The sequence below is a fragment of the Taeniopygia guttata genome, chromosome 14 (genome assembly GCF_048771995.1).
Source record: "Taeniopygia guttata chromosome 14, bTaeGut7.mat, whole genome shotgun sequence".
In the NCBI taxonomy this organism is placed as follows: domain Eukaryota; kingdom Metazoa; phylum Chordata; class Aves; order Passeriformes; family Estrildidae; genus Taeniopygia; species Taeniopygia guttata.
This window is the reverse complement of record NC_133039.1, coordinates 1,108,154-1,126,407: the sequence shown is the minus strand read 5'-3', so window position 1 is coordinate 1,126,407 and position 18,254 is coordinate 1,108,154. Positions and strand designations below refer to the sequence as shown.

The following is an 18,254-nucleotide window of genomic DNA, read 5'->3' as shown; positions in this document are numbered from 1 at the left end:
ATAATAATTAAATGCAGTTGAAATAAATGCAAGGTTGTGTTGCTACTGAAAGCTTGATTCTCAACACAAAGAGCAGTTGCTGCAGACAAGCATGGCTATGGCTACAAAAATGAACACAAAAGTTAATGCAAAAGTAATCTCAAAAAAGTTTATTAGCATGATTAAAAACGTGAAGGATGACAGTAAGAGAGAAAGCAACTTAGCATGGAAGATTATCCATCTCAACAGTTTTATTGAACAAGTCTTGAACTGAATGGATAACTTTATTGCCAGATTTTGCTTGATTTCTTTCACAATAGTTCACACTGTATCTGTTTCACCATTATAAAGACTATTGCTTTTGTTTGGATATGATCCCTGTTGCAGGTAAGAATAAAAAAATATCCCCCATTGCTACTGGATTGCAGAATGCAATGTTGGTTTAAGAGCTGGTAAAAAAGAAATACTCAGCTGAGGAGTCCATTTAAAAAACAACCTTTCCCCGCCCCCTAATCACACTACAAAGAAATACATTATTATTTTGGCCTTTGAATTTCTTACATGGTATTTATTTAGCATGGCAATCCCAAAATTCCCTCCCTTTAAGTAACCATAATTCAAAATCCTCTTTCAGAGGCTGCTTCTTGGGTTAGACTGTGGAGCTTTACTTCACACAGGCTTACACTGGCTTGAGGACAAAGACAGCATCATCCAGCACGTAGTAGTCATTGTACATGTCACCTTCACAGAGGTAGGGCAGTCTGGTGAAAGCCTCGATGGCAAAACCAGCTTTACTGAAAACTTCTGGCAGGCTGTTCACCTGTTCTTCCCAAGTGTGCCCTTTGATTTCCAAAACTTCTGAGGGCTTTTCCCACTTGCCACCTACTGAGAAAACAGAACAGCTTTGTTTTAATTATAATGAAAACTTTATTGTGTGCTGCATTTTCCTACAGAAAACATAATTACACTAATTATGTTCCATTTCACTCCACACAGGAGGTTGCCACACCACTTGCAGACTGGTTGCAAGATCAGTTCCAGTTTATCCCTGCTGTTCAAAAGCAGCTTCTTTAAGGTTATCTTTTGTTACATTTTTAACTAGAAATGCCAGGAGTGGCTAAAAGGTAACTGCCATTACTTACATTAGTTAAGAGGCTGGTGTCCAGCAGACAGGCACACAGGTAATTACAGTAATTAGAGTCAGCAAGTTGAAAACTATGATTTGCTGTGAAGCTTTCACCAGCAGATCACCCACATTACAGTGGATGGCTACTTTGTGCTTTCAGTGGTCACCTACCAGCTGATCTGCTAAAGGCTGCTTAGGGTCATATAAAATTAAGAAGCTGATTCAGTAGCATGCTGGAAAATGTCTTGTTATTTGTTATATCCAATGAAATAACCTGCAGGATTATAGGTACAATTCTCAGGAATTCAAAATATAAAGTTCTTCACTCATTTTCCAAGTAATGTCATCCACAACAAACAAAAGCTTTCTGGAGTGGTCTGTACCTTTAACCACTTTGCTAAATGCAATAGTAAACACCCTTCTAAACAGGAAGTTCTACATCTTGTGATTGAGACAGTTCCGTGAATCCAAACATTTCCTAAGTTCCTCTTCCTTCAAGTAGATTCATTTCCACAGAGATACAAGAAATGGCATCTTTCAACAAGTTAAAAACCGTGCTGATGCTGGTGTTTGACTGGATCCTGTATGGTGCTGGTAAGACTTAAAAATTTCTGACATTTTCTCACTTAACAGCAGTTAAACAAGACTGAGAATTTTGTGGTTATGATTTGCAACACAGCTACATAAGAAAAGCAGTGAAAAGTTTTGCTGAAAATCAGGTTAATTTCTGCTTTCATCATATAACTTCCAAAGAACACAACTGCTAGCAAATGCTTTTTTCTTCAAAAATCCGAAATGCTGCTGTAACCTGTGATTTCTGGGTCAAATCCCGCTGCACTTCCCTGCTTGGAACACTCCAGCAGCAGCCTGGTTTCAGAGCAACTGTGTTTGCTTGGGTGGAGGGCTTGGGAAGTTCAGCAGGCAGCACCTGTATGACCTGAGGCCATGGAGTTCTGCTCTGCAAGGACACCAGAGCCTGTGGATGAGGTGGAAAAGAGAAGGGCACCAGCTGCAGAAGCACAAGCTACTGCCTTTCAGCACACAGGGTGCAAGTACACCCACAACTTGCAATCTTCAGATTGCTGCAGCTGCTGTGGAATGGCTCTGATATGGACCTGACACAGAATCAGTTTCACTTTATTCCTGTAGAAGTCACAGCCACTAAATCTGATTTGATTTAGTGAGAAAAATGGTGAAGGAACAATGCTAATTGTTCACCACAGACTGGTTTACAAACTGTATATCAGCAGTACACGAAGAAATTTCTGTTTATTTATCTTCTAGTTTGTTATTTTCTGGCAAGCAGAAAAAGATGCTATTTAGATATTACCTTTATTCTCATTGCAATAACCTCAATGTTATAGTTTAATAACTACACTATTTATTTGAATAAAATTAAATATATTAACACGGAATTCACATGGATTTCAATAAGGACTTAAAAAAACAATGTTCCAGACTTGTCATATTAAACCCCACATTTTAGTTGTTTAATTAGAATGCTCTTCTCTGATTAACCTTCTTGTTTTCTCTGCACACATTTTTAAATGTCAGGACTAACAAGCACTATTATTCTTAGAAACCCAGAGTCAATATATGTGATGAAGTGGAGGAATATCTAGGAACTACTGTGAATTCTAATCAATGTTATGAAGTTGCTAAATTATAAATGTCTTGATTTATGACATTTCCACTGCCTACCTTCAGCTTGTCTGGCTTGACTCAGACCAGGAACAGTGGAGAAGTGGGAAAGCCCTGCAGAACTGCTCCACTAAGGAACTAATTTAGGTCACACAACACCCACCCCCACTGGCCAGTACCCTCACAAACAAGCAGCACTAAATCTGAGGCTAGAAACTGCACAAAGTATTCTTCTGGTCTTCTCCAGTGCCAAAGGAAACATTCACATTGCTTCAGATCTATCAGTCTTCTCTATTTTGTCAAAAAACAGAAAGCCAAGCACATTACCCTGTAGATAAAGGTGTTAAATGAACACATGTGCAAGCTGTAGGAACTATCTAAAAACAAACTTTGCTGAAAACAACCTTAATAATTTCAAATTTGAAACATAGTTGGTTTTGTCCTTTCCTCCTACTGTTCCTTGAATAAACCAAAAGTAGTTGTTTTTTTCTTTTCAGACTGTACCTGGCTTTTTAGCAGTCCCTCACATCATCAATTGTTCCTTCCCAGCAGGTGTTGCAGGTCGCTGCCAAGTCACTGTAACACAGCCCAAGTTTCAGCAAGCTGACTCCTCCATGAACAACGTGTCCCTAACATGCACTTTCTCTGCCTCTGGATGCTCCTCGTCCCAACCTGAAGTTCTGTGGTTTCGTTTTTTAACTAATACACATCAGAATTTGTGTACTCCTGGATGCACAGATCATCAGAAGTACAAAGTACATTCATCAAACAACAACATCTTACTTCAGATAAAAAATCTGGCTGTAGATGACAGCGCTGTTTATATCTGTGGAATAGCATTTTTAGACTCCGATTCACCCCTTTCTAAACAAACAGGAGATGGAACAGTACTAACAGTAACAGGTCAGTTGATTATTCCTTCTTAATGAAGCACCTTCGAAGAAATAAATTATCTTTTCTAAATACTCTCTTTCTTTATACTTTCAAGAATGACATTTAAGATGGAAATACCAACAAACCCATTAGGAGTAGTATGGCTATATTAAGATGTTATTAGCAAAACCAGAGAGATTCCACAAATAAGCATCTCAACCTTGTTTGCTAATTAGGCTGTTTTGTCATATGATGAAGATGATTCTAGAATTCTATAAAAGAAAGAAGTTTCGCACTTATGCTGTCTAACCACACTCTGCATCCTCTTACAGAAAGACTTTTGTGGCTGTCAGAAAGAAGTATTAACAAGAAAATGAGAAGTAGAGAAACCAACACTTAGTAGAAGTTGCAAGAGGGTGCAGGGCTTCAGACCTGGGGATTCACACTGCCAGCCTGAGAAAAATGCTACAAACCTTTGTATCACTTGCCTCTAGTTAAGAAAGTGATGAAACTTTAGTAACTGCATTTCAGTTTTAAATGCCTAAAACAGAAAAAGAAAAAAAACCCGCAGAAACACTCAGCTGGATTATTACTTTCTTTATATCCCTTCCTTCCTCTAGTTCCATTTCTGAACAGAAATCTATGAGCTTTATTCAGATATACCTTTACAGGAGAAGAACACTGAATGCCATTCTCTCTCTTATCCCTAAAGGAGAAGTTCATAATCAAAACTAACAGGTCTCCATTGCCCTTGCAAACATATGAGCAAACAGAAGGAAAATTATCTCACTAAGGAATTGAGACTGAAAATTACCCAGAAAAATATTGATGATAATTGGTTTTTTAATTCCTCAGAGAAAGGGAACTGGAATACAGAGTCTTAAAAAAATTAAGTGAATCAGAACTGCCCTTTATTCTAACACTCATCTTTAATAAAGGATCAGGGAAGCAGCTCAGCAAAGGAAAACTCATCTCCATGATCATCACCTCGTCCTTACTGTTCCTGTACAGCTCTGCTGTGCTCATTTCCTTTGTGGTCTACAAGGTAGGCTCAGAGTGATTTTCTGATTTTGTTCATTTTGTAAATCAATGCAGTTTTAACATCTCCATTAAGGGGAATAAAAACACATTTCTACATTTCATAACTATTATGGTTAAGTTTTAAAGAGGTGGTTGTTTGAAGTCCATGTGCTGCACACACACATCTGTGAATTCCTGTGTGGCATGTACCTGGACTCCCAAAAGCAACCACATTTTCTTTTTTCAGTAAAGTGTCTAAAATAAAAGGTATTCTGAATTTAAAATTGTCCTGAGACTATACATTTCCAGTAAGAGTAAAATAATTCAAATTCACATCAAATTATTTATGAGCTGCAGTAAAGTTACTGCAGACTAACCTCACTTGTCTACTGATTCTCTTCATACATGTACAGAGAGACCTTGGTAAAATTTAAAAATATCAGAGACTTGGAAGAAGTTTTATGCTTACAGAAACAAACTCATTAAAATGTACATGGTTAAAAGTTATTATTGTTGTTTTTTACAAATCTAGAACAAAATTTGTGTTTAGATAAAAACAGAGCCACAACAGGAATATTTACATGATAATAAGGCTTTGACAGGAGAATCAGAACTTCACAGTTCTTACTGATATGATATGGTAAAATGACTCTCTCCTGTAGTGACTACTGTCTAAGCATAAAGACAGGACTGGCTTTTTCATGTTTTTCTTTATAAGTGAAGGTACAGAGTGAATAGTGCAGTGGGAAAAATTAAACAAACCTTCTTCAGGGGAAAAACTGGATCTGTGATGCCACTGGTTTATTTTTGAGAATTAAGTAGTGTTTCAAGCAGGTCCCACTGTGCTCAAAGCAAAAACACTTGCAGTATCCACAATCAGAAGCTGAAAAAGGCTTCACAAATGTGAAAACCTCTCTGATTTTTCCAATGGTACAAGCTAGTGAAACACTTACCTACAAACTGACACTGCAAAAGGGCAACAATTTTAACTACTCTGCTAACTTCTCATCTTATATTTTAACTGCTTTTTCGTTTATTTTCCTTCCTCCAGTTAAAACCAAAGCTGCTAAAGAAAAGTGGGAAAGACCAAGCAACAGAGAACTGTGTATGTTACCATGTTATTTGCTTTGTCTGTGATTCAGAGCTTCTTCTTCTTGTCTTTCTGAAGTATATTTGGCATCAAATTTGTGGTTAGTTGATGATTACAATAATGAGACATTCTGAGCTGCTAAGGCTTCACTTTAGATTTGTACAAAATTAGTTATCAATTTACATTTAACAAACCAGGTAATTTATTTTTAACATTGGATGCATGGTAAATTAATCTCTGTAAAGGCCATCTCTAACACTGTTTGCTTTAGGTTTTAAGTAAATTTTGTTCAAACTTCTGACAATAAAAGGTTTTGCTATTAATCAACAACAACCTTCACCACTATGTATCCTCGTATAAAAATCAGAAGCATGCATTTAAGGGGCCCTTACAGAAGGTGTATATGTTATGTAATGCAATAATAATGTAAATGAAAACTCTTCTGTTTACCAAACTGTGTGTTTTTAAAATGCTACTTAGTAACATTCCCAAAGATATCCAGGTAGAAACCTAAATTAGAAAAGGTAGAAAAATATGTTTCCTCCAAGTTGAAATGTTGCACTGAACCAAAACATTTTAAATTATTTGCAGAAAATAAATAGCGGCCGAAAAGTTTTTCAAGCAATTGCTCAAGAACTTCAAAAGCAGAGATATGCTCAACACTGGCAACAGCCTGTGAGTATCCACCCACCAATACCTACATTTATGGGGGAAAAGGGAAACCAGAAGGTTTTAGGAGTTTACTGTAGTTATTTCCTTTAAAGTTGATAGAGATGTAAAAAAAAGGATTCTGAATGACAGAATACTGAAGAACATTATAAAGCATTCTAAATGGCCATATACATACAATTACATCTATATATTTATACATGTGTGTGTATATATACACCCATACACACACCGCTTTTTAAATGTATGCTTGCACATTTAAAATTAGAACTGCCATAAAGTTGTACTTTGCCAAGAAGAGGTCTGGTTCTGTACTGTTTGGTAAAATGCATGGAGCTATTAAGAGGTTATGTTTAAAAGTACTGCTTTTTCAGCTCTTCTTGCTCCATTAACCCAGAGTAAGGGACAAAAACATAACACAACTATTACAAAAGCTCTGTAATATATTTAAAAGAATTTCCCTTCCTCCAACACACAGAGGCTAAATAAAATATTCAACATTACTGGGTAAAGCCACACAACTTACTTCATCATTCTAAATTTATGCCATTAAGTCTTATATGACAATAATTTTTCATGTGCCATGTAAATTATTAAAAAAAAAACCAACCAAAACCAAATCACACAACTTTAGAGATCACATATATTTGCAAGCAAAGAAAATCACTTCTCTTGAGAAACAATGTTAATTCTTTCTAATTCTGAGCACAGAGATCATTCAGAGATGCAAGGAGGAACCAAATGACACATAGACCAAAGTCAAGCACTTCTCCTATATACATTTCACTTCATATATTTCCATACAGCTCCAGTCATTTTCCTCTGTAATTACCCTTTAAAGCCTTCCAGTCTCTGCTGACATGACCTGCTCCTTGGTTTGACCATCAGATATGAAAATATGGGCAATGTTTTACTGCCCCTGTTCTCTCTGGAGCTTAGAAAAAGCCAACAGGAGAAGAAACATGTACTGAAGACTGTAGATACCACATGGACAAAACCAACTAGATAAGAGGGGAGAAAGGATTTTACCGAAACACTTAAGGGATGGAGTTTGCCTCAAAAAAGAAATTCTGGCTTTATTAAAAAAAAAAAAATCACCTCAGTAACAAAACACTTCTGTCCCTAGGATGATTTGGAAGATGACACTGTTTATCAGAACAGATGAGCACGTGCAGCACTTCAGATTTGTTCAACAGTTCTCCTGCATGCAAAGGAGCAGGTGACAAAGTTAAGCTTCTTCACAGAAGAAGCTTTTAAAGCTTCTTGCTTTAAAAGAAGAGAAGAAAACCTTGCACGATAGCGTTCTTCAGTAGTATTTTCTAAACAGATCACCAGAACCAAGTGCATTGTACCTTACATCTGTGTTACATATTCCATTTTCCATTTCCAAGAACCCTGGGAAAAGACTTCATCGTTGTAAGACAACTGCTGATGCTTCATAAAAGTTTCTTTTTTTAGATTTAATTTTTTTTTTCCTCTTCACATAAACTTTTATGTATTCCTGTTACACGAAACAGGATGTGAAAGATGTTTGACAATTGACAGTAACAGAAAATAAACTCGTTTCATGGGTGAAATTCTGGATTTGTTCATAATTTGTTAATGGGGTGGTTATTGATGTAACATTTACAGACCAACAGTAAATGAGCCTTAGAACAGTTTAAACAGAGCAAAACCTGTGGATTAGACAGGCAAGCAGAAAAAAACTGACAATATAAATACACACACTATCCTAGCAAACCTCATTTGGGATGAGAGCATCTTCCAAACCTATTTAGGAAAGTAATTGTCATTCTGAAAACATTGCTCCTCCAATACTAAAATTCACCTGCTAGGCTGACAACCCCCATCTCCCAGTCCCACCATCCCAAGTCAGGAATACCTGGAGCACCATGTTTTTCCTTTACAAGCCTGTTCAACATGGATACAAGCATAAAAAACAACTACACTATCCAGCAAAAGGCAGTATACTTTTTTTTTAAAGTACCTTTTTCAGCAGTTACTACCTAGCCAATCTGCAAAATCAGCACTTTTACAAGATACCTGTGAGTATCAGGCGTTTTCCCTTCTAAAGAACAGCTGCATCTTTTATCATAATTTAAATAAAGCAAGGTTTTGTTTAACAAATGAAGTGGCATTTCTCACTTCTGCAAGATGAGAACTGAAAACTGAGACAAAGCAAGAGTCCATCTTACACACTGGGTTTCCAGCTCAATTAATAGTATTTCAGGAGGTCAAAATACACACCTTTGCCTTCTCATCCCTGTCAATCCATTACAAGGATATTAACATGTTCAATAAGGAAATTTCAGGTTCCCAGTGTTCACTACTTCTGAAGTATGGCATGACATTTTTATTTTAGAGAAACTTACACCAGTAATTTCTGTCTGTATTAGGAAATACAAAGGATTCTTACATGACTCTATGAGATACCTATTAAAAATGAGTTGTGGTAATACTTGTTCTTAGTGACTAGTCTAATACCTGATGATTCATCAGGCTCTCTTGCCAAATTTAGACATCTGCAGTAACTGCATTCCTGGTTGTTCTGCATGTTGAAATAAAACTGAAAAGCCCCAGAGAGAATTTATAACTGAGCTCCTCTGGACTCTAGGTGTCACTGTCATTCCACAGACAGTGAGCACAGATCTGTATTTTAATTTCTTCTCCACCTTGCTTTGTTCTCTTAGAGAAGGTTTTATGTTATTCACATAGACAGCTTCCACCATTACCATTCCATTATACTGCATGTAATAACCCATATATCTCATTTTGATTAAAATAATTTCTCCACTTCAATCTATGGATCTATCATTGGATCAAACACCTTACCTGCCCCGACACTTTTCCATTTGGTCTCCTTCTACAAAATTAAAAAGTTTCACTATATGGGTCCAAGCTGGTTTTAATGAACTGCTGCAAAAAGTTACTTGAGCTATGGAATGTTCTCCTCTTTGAATGTTCCAAGTATAATTTTGTTATATATAAAACATATGTACATATCTATTTTTAAAATGCATCATGTAGAACAGCTGAATGAAAATACTGAAATTCTAAAATGGTTTTTGCATCATGAAGTCAGTCTGGCAGCTAACTGTCTGTTTCTTTAGCCCACTATTCAATTGATCTTTAGTGGGAAAGCTGTAACTTTTGTGTGTGCTAACCTGCACTGTTAACAGTTTATATGGGTCCATATCCATAATTGTGGCAAATAGTGGCAAAGGATTTCTACAAGGGGAAGCCATATTGCCCCACATTATAGGAACAATAAGTTGTAACCAAATATGCTTGAAATACTTTACAGATGCCTAAGTCAAACACCAAATCTAATTTAAAACACACTACTTTTCAATATAGTTACAAAATTACAAGCTCAAATACGGTATTATAAGTAATTCTTCACCTGATGGCATTACTTCTTATACATATTTTTTCCCTTTTCCCATCAGAACACCACTAGCATGTTTAAAGAGAAAATCAGATTCAGTTTGATGCATTTGTGATTGCCAGAACATGATTAGGAGAAGCAGAACAATGACTGATGAACATCAGCCTCCTGGAATTCAAACCACCTTCAAGATGCTTCAAAGTCAACCCACAATCATATGCATGTAAAAAGGTTTCTAGTGTCTTTAGAAGTTTAGTCATAAGCAAAGATTCATATGAAAAATCTCCCATATATTTCTTTAAAATCCAAGTAGGGTAAATAACTGAGTTTTGGCACTGAATTTTACTTTTTTAGTCCCGTTACTAGTACAATGTAAATTCATACAATATTAATAGTGGTTGATACTTTGTGTTTGTAGGGGCACATATTTTACTTTGAGACCTCATGTTGGAAAGTGAAAGTTATCTTTGTATGGATTTTTAGGTGAGATTCATCTGGAACACTTGAAACAGCTTGACCTGAATGGCTCTATTCAATATTAGACAGTTCTGGTGGTTTTGCTCAACTGGTCACTAGAGACAGCTGGGATCACCTCTGGGTAAAAGGCCCTAATCAGGGACTAGTTTTCCCAAGTTGCTCCAACACAGCTGAAATATGCTAACTTGCAAAACAGGATCTGTGACTTCAATATTTGAGCTTTTTGTTAGTGTCAACAATGTATTCTGTGGAGTTAACAAAACAGTTTACATCATGTGACCTATTTACCTATGATTTCATACTTTTGAGCATGCCCTCTACTAGTTATTTGTCAAAAATCAAATACAAACATGTCTTTTATGAAACATTTAATTTGGGGATACTAGATCCTACAAATGTTTTCTTTACCTGCCTAAACAGCTATTAATCTGTGTACTTACCATTTTCCACATAGGGGTGAAATGGCAGAACCAGTGCTAGGATGACTCTGCCTCTGGTTGGCTCCAGTACACTTCTAATATCTTTTAATACAGTCAGTGGTTGATCACAGCGATCCAGCAAATTCAAGCAGCTGATAACATCATACTGAAATCCTGTGTTTTGCCATTCATTTACACCAAGCACCCTGTGAAAGGAAAGAGATACAATCTGTTAAATAAAACCAAGCTGATTTCTGACAAAACTGCTGAAGAGAAAAATTCCCTGTGGACATGTTGGTAGTGCAGGTAAGGTCAAGCATTTAGAGAAGAGACAGACATGATCCCTTCTGGTCTTTTGGAAAAGAAAACTAAATCAATGATCAGCATGGCTGCATGTCCAGCCCTATGAACCTTTATACTGCCTGATAAACATCAGGAAATAAAGGAGACAAAAACCAATACTGATAAGAGGGATCATCACATGTGTTTGTTTTTCTGCATTTGTACAGGCTGACCCTTTCCTTAGCAATCAAACAATAAAGCAATAGACTGAAAATACTGAGCATTCATTAAATTACAAATAGATTGCTTGCTGTAATGTCTGATATAAAGGATGTAGGAATTATTCAGTCAATACCTGTATTTCTTCTTCTGAAGCTGCCATATCATAGTTTCAGACAATTCAGTGGCATAGATTTCTTCAAAGTGAGGACTCATAACTTTAGTGACTTCTCCATCTCCAGCCCCTAAATCAAGAAGTCTGTGGGATTTCCATTCAGGATTTATTTTAAGCAGTCTTTGAAATTGTTCTGGGGAAAACACAAACATTGAGCCCCTTCCAAGCAGCCTAAAATGTAAAAACAAGAAATGACCAATTTTGTACAAACTTTAACAGGACAGGCAGTGAAGGAATTCAGAATGTGCTTTGGCAGGAACCAGTCATACATAATAGTAGACAAGGTCACTGCTCAGATAAATTTTACATCCAGTTCAACATCTCTTGCACTTGTAAGGATCAAACACAGAGCCACATGCAGTTACAGTGGTTAAGACTCCAGAAGGAATTTGATTAGGTAAGGAAGAGCTCATGGGGTGCAGCTCAAGAAAATGATTGCATAAAAAAAAAAAGGAAAGGGAAGAGAAAGAGTAGGAAAGATAAAGACTGAACCTTATTTGTCACATCTGCAGATTTGAATCTCTGCTACCTAGCTTAAAAAAAAAAAAAATAGGATGAAATAACAGAAGAAATAAAATGGCTGCAGACACAGAAATATGCACAGTGAATAAGGAATGGGATGTGGAACAAGGAGGGAAGGCAGGGAACAGATTTAAAGAAAGCATGGGGGTAACACTGCTGGAGAGGCAAAAGAGATTTTTAAAATTCTGTGTTACAATGGCTTTTGCTGCTATCTGCAGATTCTGCATTCAACATGAAAAGCTGTGGAACAGAAAATAGACAACTCATTAAGGAATTGGGCAGAGGTGACAGTTGGATTCCTTATGGATCAAGTCAATGCCATACCCGCCCATAACTGTTTGAAGACTACACAGTGACATGTTTCAGCTGTCATAGCAGAATTCAATGATGAAACAGTTAGAACAGGCAGAGGAAGAACTGGTCACTAATAGACTGCAGGTAGATAAATACTATTCTTTAAACTCCAGTAGGTTAAACTTAAAGACAATGAACAGGAAAAAAAAAAAGCAAACAGGAAAAAATGTAAACAGAGACAAAAAGACTCAAAGAATTACTAAAACCCAAAGAAACGAAAAGGACAAGAGTATACAAAGTCACAGAGAAGAAACCAACCAGGATATCAAATGTATAAAAATAAACAGACTACATCCAATTTAAGTAGAGCCCCCTTGCAGCACACGTGTCAGTCCACACTGTATAATTGGCTCATAGCTATTATTCCTAACAGCATTATGAGGTGTTATTCAAAGCCCTGAAGAGCCTTTGAAAAAAAATAGAAGAGAAAGGAAGAAGAGACCAAAGGAACCTTTATATAAAGCTACACATAACTAAGAACACCACAGGGAAGCTCATAAAGTCATCTGAGTAGAAAATAAGGCAAAAGACTATTTTTCTAGCCCCAGTAGACAGCTCCTATTTTGTATCAGACTGTGCAGAAGTATGTAGCAGGTGCAGAGGTGGGGATACTGGAGAAATTGGCTAAATGTAACAAAATGCATTTTTCATGAGGTCAAAGCTGATAATCTGTTAAATGTGTCTGAATGGAGTAAGGTGAGCAAAAAAGAGCTTTGCCGTGTTTGAAAAAAATACTAAAGCACCAATCAACAGCCAAACTCTCCTGCAACTGATGCAATAAGAATAGAAGAATGCTGTTTTATTTTTTCCTGCTCTGCTGATGGTTCATAAGTCAAACATGCTCCATCAGAAGTTATCTGTTCCAGTGCAGGTTACACACAAATTGAGGTGGGATTGTTTTAGAGAATAAGAGAAAGGACAATATTCCACATTTGTGTTACCAGGCACAGCACTTGGCCACCTCTGCAGTGTTTAGAAATGTGCCATGATTTGCCATGGACAGGCAAACACACTTCAGTAGGAAGAGTTTTAGGTACAATATTGAACAGTCTGGATATAGGATACAGTCTGCCACCAGGACAATCACAACAGTAACTATATAAAAATGTGGCAGCAGGGAAAGGGCGAGGTGGGGGGGGGGGGGTAGGGAAGGGAAGAAAGCTGAGGGAAGAGACACCCTCTTCGAAGAAAATTAACACAAGCAATTGTTATAAAATGCAATTAGAATCCTCTGACTGCCTTGTATTAATTGCAATTACCTCCTCTGCCCCCCCCACTGGAAATGGTGTTCACCAGTTTAGAGGGCTGAGAATGATGAACACAGGAGGGCATTTCACACCTGACAGAGCAGCAAAGTGAAATTGCACATTTTGAAAAGCTCAAGGGGTAGGGCTGAACACTTGAAAACTCTAAATCCAAACTGTATTTAGCTTACCCAAGACTGACTTTTCACTTACCCATTGATAGATGTTCTAGACATAAAAAGGCTAAAAATAGAGGATACAAAAGAGTGATAGAGCTGGATAAACAGCCAGCCTGACTTCTCAATGCTGTTGTTTAAGAAGATCTGTGTTCCTTGGTCAAGGTAACTCTGGACAAAAATGGGCTGAAGGGATTCAGACAACTGTTCGGTATTGCAGACATACCACTAGAAAAAGAGATAAAGGTCATTTTAAAAGTTCAACAATGTAAACCCAGAAGCAAAATTAATACATACAAAACTATTACCAATTTTCGTAAATATAAAAATTTTGCTTTTATTACAGAATTTCAAACAAACTTCGGGGTTAAATTAATTTAGAATTGTTACAAAATGAGGACTGATTACTTGCTTTTAATTTTTGTCTTAATTCCCTGTACTTGGAAGATATCTACAAGGTAAATTCCTTAGAAAGCAAACATAGTTCCTCTATGCGAAAGTTATATTAAGAAAATTTAAATTTCTTTCTAATGAAGAGCATTACAATTATTTTTCACTCACCTACATTTACATGGAGTTAGTGCCAGTCCTTCTCATAAAATACCATTGTGCCTATTTTCTACCATTAAGAATTATTCTCTACAGCCAATACACGCTCATCTCCCCCTTAAATCTTGTAATAATATTCCTTAATCTGACTGCATGTGTTCATTGTGCAGATAGGGAGCTTTAAGCATCCTAAAGTGAGATGTAGTTTTAGCAGAAGCTTGTAAAAAATGCACATGGAAGGACAGAAACTGGGGTAACTCCACGAAGATTTAACACACATGTGCTCAGATCTTGATCCCATCACATTAGTTTGCCTTGTTGGGAGAGGAGCACTCACTCAAGGCAGGTTTACACAGCAATCAGCACGGTGGAACTTGCAGCCATCACTGGAATGGGACAGGATTCTTCCTGCAGCTTCCCAAGCAGTGCCAGCAAGCACAGGGGAGCACACAGCGCTCCAGGGCCCTTTTGCCACATTCATGAGCAGGGGCTCCACCAAACACTGGCCCAAGGCAGCAGGGGAAGACCCCTCAGCTGAGCAGCAAACCTGCCTGCTGAGGTTTGAAAACCTGCTGTACAATGGGTGCATTTCTGGCAGAATCAGGCTCTCAACTGTACTTTCAAACACCCTGGTGGGTGGAACAAGTGAGTGATCCTTTCCTCTGAAACAGATTCTGAGCCTGGCACAGGGATCCCCAAAACTGCTGATTCACCTCTTTAGGTCTCTTCTCACTGCAGCTCAGCACTTGTTAAATAAATCAGCATAGGCCAGTGACTCCCAAAAGGAATCCTTAGTGGCTCCTGCAAAACCACTAAAGCAGCAGTTTGTGTACTCTGTCCATTCATTCAGAAGTCAATTCCAAGACTGTGGCAAAAGCAAATGATCCCAAGGAGTTCAGGAGCAGGTTGGGATGTGTCAGGTTCACTCACAAGGCTGCTGCCTCACTCCACTGAACAGGTTTGGAGTGGCTCAGATGATTTGCCTTCTGCAATGTGTTGCCAGTTTCAACCCAGAAGAACAGCCTTGGGAAACAGAGGCTTTGTTCCATAAGCAGCATGACTACACCTGAGCTCATACCCCTTGGGGTTCTGCACTGAACTCTCTCCTGCAGTTCCACTGAAAAACAACAGTCCTACAATTCTTGTCTTTAAAACTTCTAAATATTGGCATAACCACTGGCAGAAAGATGATGATGACAACTAACAGAAGCTTATTTCCAAAAAGTGGGTGTTGTTCACAGATCTCCACTTTCTTCTCGATAAGGTTTAGTGAGTATGGTGCTATTTGGTCAAAGGTTGGACTTGATGATCTTGGAGCTCTTTTTCAACCTCAGTGATTCAATGATTTTATGATCTCTCATGGTTAAGCTTGCCAATAAGGTTATTGACAACTACCTATATAACACTAGTGAATAACAGAAATTCTAAAACATTATAAAAGAAAAAACCAAAACCAAAACAAAACAACCCCCAAAAATCCCAATCTAAAAACCCCAATCTAAATTTCAAATGAAAAAATTGGTGAAAAACAGCTTAATTCCAGAACTACTTCCTCAGAACAGAAACTGCTTTTGTTTTCCTCCACACACAACATATGAAAGGCCACTGGTTATGTGACAAAGTATGTGCCAATCTCTTATGTATTGTCAGATTGTTGTGCTAAGACCATTGTTATAAAAAATTTATAAACATTGCAACTCTTGCCTAATATTAGTAAAACGATTAAAAAGTTCTTTTAGATAATTTACATAAAACTATTTAAGTCAGTAAAACCACAAAGTACCAGCAGTCTGAACATGCAACCCTTGCTTACCCCACAAACTCAGTAACCATAAATCTTACTAAATGTACCAAATCATCAATATCTACATTTAAAGTCTAGCTCAAATAAAATAGAGATGGAGATTATCCATTGCAGATCATCTACCTGTGAATGACACAGGCACCTCCACAACACATTTCCCTGACTTGTCTTTCTACTACAGCTTTTAACAACACAAAAGACTTTCAGATTTTCTTTGTTCACCAGAAGGAAGTTCTTCGTGTAAACCTGAATTCTGCTTCTCTTTGTACTTATGTCCTGAATGTTCCCAACAGCAGAGCACAAGCATTAAATTCCAACAAGGTTCTGGATGTCAGTGCCCACCCAGAGCACTAAGAAGGCTGCAGAAACGGATCAGCAGGAAGAATTATGGTCTTCCTTTGTACAGCAGTGCTTAAGTGTTTATACTACATCTTCTTCGTTAGCTCGTTTCTGCATATTTAACCTAGATTAAGCTGCCAGCTTCCTTCTGCACGAAGACTTTTTATTAGCCCTTCTAACGCCTGTCAAATTTTTAGCAGCATTTCGCCAAAACATAGTGCGGATCTGAATACATTCCAAATGAAATCTATCACATAACCATTGCATTGCAAGGGCATGGCCCCTAACTTCTCCACAAGGTACCGACCCATGCGGCCACACTGCCCAAACACAGCACTAACCTTTCATCGCCGTCGGATCACATTGCAACAACTCACTCCTAGTCTGCCACCTCCTACTGCTCCAGGGCCTCTGGGGAGTCTCAGTTTCCCACTTTTTTTTGTTTTCCTCTAGATGCGCCGGTACTAATTACAAACATCTCTGTGATTACAAACCCACCCCCGTCACCACCAGCTGCAAACTTCCCTGGAGCGCTCTCACATCGCTCACCGGACAAATGGGGGCGTGCATTGAAAAAACCGGGGTGCACGAGCAGAACCCGGGGTGCAGGAACAGAACCCGGGGTGCAGGAACAGAACCCGGGCTGCACGAGCAGAACCCGGGCTGCACGAGCAGAACCCGGGCTGCAGGAACAGAACCCGGGCTGCACGAACAGAACCGGGCTGCACGAGCAGAACCCGGGGTGCACGAACAGAACCCGGGCTGCACGAACAGAAGCCGGGCTGCACGAGCAGAACCCGGGCTGCACGAGCAGAACCCGGCTGCACGAACAGAACCGGGCTGCACGAGCAGAACCCGGGCTGCACGAACAGAACCCGGGCTGCACGAGCAGAACCCGGGCTGCCCTCTCCCGGGAGCAGCCCCGGCCCCGGCCCGCCCCGCTGCGGGAGCGGGACCGGCGCTGCTGCCCCCCCGGGACCCCCGAGCCCGCAGCGCCGCAGGGAGGGCGCACGGCAACTTTCTCCCCGCAGGACAGAGCAGTTCGCTCTCTTTGTCTGCGCCGCCCGGCCCGCTGCCCTCAGCCCGCACCGGGTCCCCGCTCCTCCCGCCGCCCCCCCCGGCGGAGCTCCCCGGGGCCGGGGGCTCCCCGTGCCGCCCCCGCCGCCCAGCCCGGCACGGTGAGGAAGGGAAGGGAAGGGAGGGGCGGGCAGCGCGGCCGCCGCCGGGGCTGTACCTGGTGGTTCTCCCTGGCGCCCGGGGCTGGCTGGCGGTGGCTGCCCATCATATTCACGTAGAGGGACCTGGATAAAGGGCTCCGCAGGTACCGGGCCGGGCCAGCCCACATCGTCCTCCTCAGCACCCACAGGAGCAGGGTGTAGCAGCCCAGCCAGCACAGCCACAGTCTCATGGGGAAGGGGCGCGATCAGCCCCGCGCGCCGCCGCCGCCCCCCCGCTCCATGGCAGCGGCGGCTCCGCTCGGGGCCCGCGCACACGCTCCGGGCGGAACGCGCCGCCGCGGCAGCGGGGCCCGCCCGGACGCCTTCGCTGCGACACGCCGGGGCCTGGCGCGCACACCCGCTCCCTCCCTCTCTCTCGCCGACGGCCGGGCGGGGCCGCGCCGCGTTCGAACCGGAGCGGGGCCGGGCAGGGCGGGCTGGCGGCGGCTCGGCCGGGCCCCTCGGCCGGGCTCCTCCCCCGTCCCCGCCCCGGGCCGGCGGGCGGGCGGTGGCTGCCTCGGCCGCGCTCGCGCACGTGCCGGGCGCCGCCCTGCCAGCCGCGCGTGCGCAGAGCGGCGCGGGCCGAGGCGCGGCCGAGCCCTCAGGGAGCGCCCCAGAGCGGGGCCGGGGCTGGTTCGGCCCTTCATGGCCGGGCAGGGGGAACTGGCACCCAGAGCCCTGCGGGATCCTG

The 18,254-nt window shown here is 40.6% G+C and overlaps 2 protein-coding genes across 3 annotated transcripts; one reads left to right on the top strand and one right to left on the bottom strand.

Annotated features, from left to right (window-relative positions):
• Positions 1–134: 134 nt before the first annotated feature.
• On the bottom strand, positions 135–18,042 carry METTL9 (methyltransferase 9, His-X-His N1(pi)-histidine). Of its 2 annotated transcripts, none has more exons than XM_072935677.1 (5): positions 17,581–18,042; positions 13,692–13,882; positions 11,320–11,529; positions 10,704–10,888; positions 135–861 (listed from the first exon to the last, which is right to left on the bottom strand). In XM_072935677.1, exons 1-5 carry the CDS (start codon positions 17,752–17,754, stop codon positions 659–661), a joined length of 963 nt encoding a protein of 320 aa, XP_072791778.1. In that variant the 5' UTR covers positions 17,755–18,042; the 3' UTR covers positions 135–658. The 2 variants fall into 2 exon arrangements, with proteins under 2 accessions (XP_072791778.1, XP_030140477.1); XM_030284617.4 differs by having other exon boundaries at positions 135–864; positions 17,581–18,037.
• On the top strand, positions 1,562–7,975 carry IGSF6 (immunoglobulin superfamily member 6). The gene is made up of 6 exons (XM_004175669.6): positions 1,562–1,699; positions 3,299–3,649; positions 4,558–4,664; positions 5,691–5,744; positions 6,321–6,404; positions 7,525–7,975. The coding sequence occupies exons 1-6, from the start codon at positions 1,633–1,635 to the stop codon at positions 7,561–7,563; spliced, it is 702 nt and encodes a 233-aa protein (XP_004175717.5). The 5' UTR covers positions 1,562–1,632; the 3' UTR covers positions 7,564–7,975.
• Positions 18,043–18,254: the final 212 nt, after the last annotated feature.